The 4,091-nt window shown below is 44.1% G+C and overlaps 1 protein-coding gene across 1 annotated transcript in view; it reads left to right on the forward strand.

Annotated features, from left to right (window-relative positions):
* SARC_10610 (hypothetical protein) overlaps positions 1-4,091 on the forward strand; it is an 8,514-nt gene that overhangs the window by 2,660 nt on the left and 1,763 nt on the right. The window contains exons 3-6 of the mRNA XM_014295340.1: positions 19-227; positions 1,810-1,855; positions 2,615-2,759; positions 3,624-3,778. Coding sequence (XP_014150815.1) covers positions 19-227; positions 1,810-1,855; positions 2,615-2,759; positions 3,624-3,778 — 555 coding nt within the window. The remainder of the gene's footprint in view (positions 1-18; positions 228-1,809; positions 1,856-2,614; positions 2,760-3,623; positions 3,779-4,091) is intronic.

The following is a 4,091-nucleotide window of genomic DNA, read 5'->3' on the forward strand; positions in this document are numbered from 1 at the left end:
CCTACTCGCTCCTCACAGGGACCTCGGCAAATCCGACGCATCAAGGGAATACCTGTGCCACAGGCCACGTGCACTGCTCTGCTCAAAGAACTGGACAAGTGGTCCGCTGAAGATGTGAACAGGACAACCCCCCGAGAGCGTCTCAATGTACGCGCACAACACTACATGATACTCACCAGCCCTGCAGGGTTTGCCAATCCGGATGGGATCAAGGCGCTCCGAGCAAAGTATGGGGATATACACTATATGGTTACTTTAGTATTTCAATGTGTCTCTGTATATATATATATATATATAGGTCTCTATATGTATATAGCTGATGTCAGTGTGTCTCTATTTTGTGTGCGTGATGCCGTGCGCGTCTGTATGTGCTTTTGTTGGCCTTTAATGTGTACTAATGTGGAGGTGTCGCTGAGAACGGCTCAATATACGCACACAGCAATACATGATGCTCACCAGCCATGCATGTAGGGGTAGTCAATGCGGATGGGACCACATACACTTAGAGCGAAGTAGGTACGTTTCAGGTAAATGCAGATGTAGATATAGGTAGATGTACGTGTAGATGTGGGTATAGATGTAGATGTTGATGTAGGTATAGATGTAGATTTAGATATGATATAGGTGTAGGTATAAATGTAGATGCAGGTATAGATGGAGATGTTGGTGTAGATGTAGATGTATATATAAACGGAGATGTAGGTGTAGATGTAGATGTAAATATAGACGGAAATATGGGTGTAGATGCATATATAAATATAGACGGAGATGTAGGTTCAGATAGAGATGTAGGTGTAGATGTATATGTAAAAATAGATGAAGATGTAGGTGTAGATGTAGATGTAAATATAGTCGGAGACGTAAGTATAGATGGAGATGTAGGTGTAGAAGTCTATGTAAATATAGACGGAGATGTAGGTGTAGATGTATATGTAAATGTAGATAGAGATTTAGGTATAGATGTAGATGTAGATTTAGACGGAATTTAGGTGTAGATGTATATGGAAATATAGTTAGGGATGTAGGTATAGATGTAGATGTGATATAGACGGAATTTAGGTGTAGATGTATATGTAAATATAGATGGAGATGTAGGTATAGATGTAGATATAAATATAGACGGAGATGTAGGTGTAGATGTATATGTAAATATAGTTGGAGATGTAGGTGTGGATGTATATGTAGGTATAGAAGTAAGTATACATACACGTGTAGGTGTAGCTTCACTTTCTTTTCACGTATGCATGTCTGTCGGTCTGTTTCTTTCAATCCTTTTGTGGGGTTAAAACTTAAAACGGGACAGTCCGCTATGAAATGTGGCAGTGTCCCTTACACCGCACTGGTCCACGCTCCCAAAATCCTCCGGGTGGGACTAAAAAGGGACTCAAACGCACCGGACACCTTTCACGTTGCACGCAGAATGATAAGGAGAACGTACACAACGCGACGTGATGCAACAGCTTTATGTATGGCCTAAGTGTTGTCGTGGGAGGGTGTCGATTGTGCTTATGTGGAGCTCTAGTAGGGTTTCAGGGTTTGAGAGGTATAGGGTTTAGGGTTTATAAACCCCTCAACCCTGCATCTGTGAGGTATGAGAGTGTATATGTCTCCGCCCATCGGTGTGATCTGTTGTTGACTACAACGCAGTAGCAACACCAAACGTCAACGTAATATCCATTGCCGACTATACACCCCTAATCAAAGGCAATTGTCTACACTTACACATCCACTTGACACATCACATTCATTCAGCACAATCCTCACACGCACACACGCACTACTCCACTTCTTCTGAAATCTAATCCGCAGGGATAAACTTGCAGGATATATGCGACTGTGGGAGCTAGCACGCGAGGTATGATATCAGCCTTGTGCGGGCAATTGACATGTGCAGACTCAGCTATACTGTTGCACACTCACAGTCAAGTAGCTGCAACCTCACAAGTCTATATATATATATATATATATATTGTGTGCGTGTGCGTGTGTGTGTGTGTGTCTGAATAGTATGATATCATGTATACCCGCGTATACTTATGTACACGCACAGTTAAGTCGCTTTATCCTCATAACTCTTGTATGTTTGTCAAACTAATACACCCTCTGGCCCGTAGGACTTACACTTCTTGTGGCAAGTGCCAAAAATCGGTCCGATACCTCCTGCACCTCTTTTGTGCATCTTAGAACTTTCTCATCGCTTCTACATATAACAAGTGTGATTGTCCGTAGACCTTTTGGGCCGATGGTTCGTCCCAACTGTAGAGCGACCCACAGATAGCGCTGTGCACCTGTCCTTATATTCCGGACTGAGCCAAGCGCTGTGCACCTGTCCTTAGTTTTCGGACTGGGCCACTCTGTCTGCACCCGATGGACCATATGCACCTGTTCAGTAGTGCTGCTTGGGTGCATCTGACCCATTTCTTATGGACAAACACCCAGACCGGCAGCCGTTAGAACAGTTCAATACACCCATTTCTTTTGACCTAAAGTGGACGGTACGTTTATAGGGTCCCTATGTCACACTCTCCTTGTACGTGTGTGTATTTCATGTCACGTGTGTGTATGTCACGTCACACGTGTCCTCTCACACCACCCACCATCCTTCCACCTGCAGGTAGCTGTAGAGGCTGACCCAGAATTCGCCACCCGATACACGGCTGTAGCATTCACCAAGAACTTTCAGGGCAGCCCACACATCGACACACAGAACATCGCCACGTTCCGTGGGTTGGCTCTTGGGGACTTCAGTGACGGCGGAGGTAAGCTCATGTGCACTCGTGTGTTGATATTTATATATATATATATATATATATAGATTAGGTGCACTCGTGTGTTGATATCAAGATCAGGTACACTGGCTGGGGGGATGAGGTAGTATGGGTGTCTGTGTACTGGACACAAGTCTGTTGGTATGAATGGAGGTGTGTGCACGTGTTATAATGCATATGTACTGGATCGTCGCTCATGGAGTAGCTCTGTCTGCAACTCTGACGCAGGATGCTTTATTATTGTTTAGTTAACTCGACGCGGGATGCTTTAATATTGTTTAGTTAACTCGTTCTCTCGTATAACTATTAGCAGAGCAACGCAGTGTTGAAGGAAGGACTGATCTTGAACACACACGGTTACAAACACACGTATGCATATATGCAAAGCATCAGCTTGTATTGCTTTTTCATGTACAAACATACACGCACACGCACATAATCATGCCCATGTCTTTTGATCCAATTTTATGCACACACATACATACATACACACGTACACACGTACACACACACACATATATACACACATACACACCTAAACATAGACACATATACACATAGACACATATACGCATACACACGCACACACATACACACATACACACATACACACGTACATATTCATGCCCATGTCCTCTTGTGATCCACCTTTATGCACACATATACATACATACACACATACACACATACACACATACACACATACACACATACACATATACACAGATACACACATAAACATAGAAACATATATACACACACATACACACATACACACATACATACATACACACATACACACATACATACACTCCCATGCCCATGTGCTCTTGTGGTCCACTTTCTTGGCTGCAGGAGCGTTAGCCGTCGAGTGCAGTGCTAATGAAGTGGCGTACGTTGACACGCGCCACCGTCTGGGCAAAGTAGACGGCCGCTATCCCCACTGGGTGGCACCGTACACGGGCACACGCTACAGTGTGATCTACTACCAGACACGTGGCGAAATAGAGGTATGGCTGGTATCACACACGGGTTATACCCCAAGTATCACAGCTGTAAGGGGTGTGGGGGCGTGGAGGGTCAGGCGAACTGTCTTGGATAGGCGTCGGATGTTATGGTCGCTCTTGCCAATGTACAATCGCATTGCTTGTAACATCGCGTGGTTGTGGTTGTGGGTGGTGGCATGTGAATGTATGTGTGTATGGTGATATATGATCTGCTTATTGTCTACACCGGCTTCATACTCATGGTACCTAACTGTTTCGTTCAGTATAGTTTTATCAAGCTCACCCTTCGTTTTATTGACATATACGTTAATGATTG

The sequence above is a fragment of the Sphaeroforma arctica genome, assembly GCF_001186125.1.
Source record: "Sphaeroforma arctica JP610 unplaced genomic scaffold supercont1.1322, whole genome shotgun sequence".
NCBI lineage: Eukaryota > Ichthyosporea > Ichthyophonida > Sphaeroforma > Sphaeroforma arctica.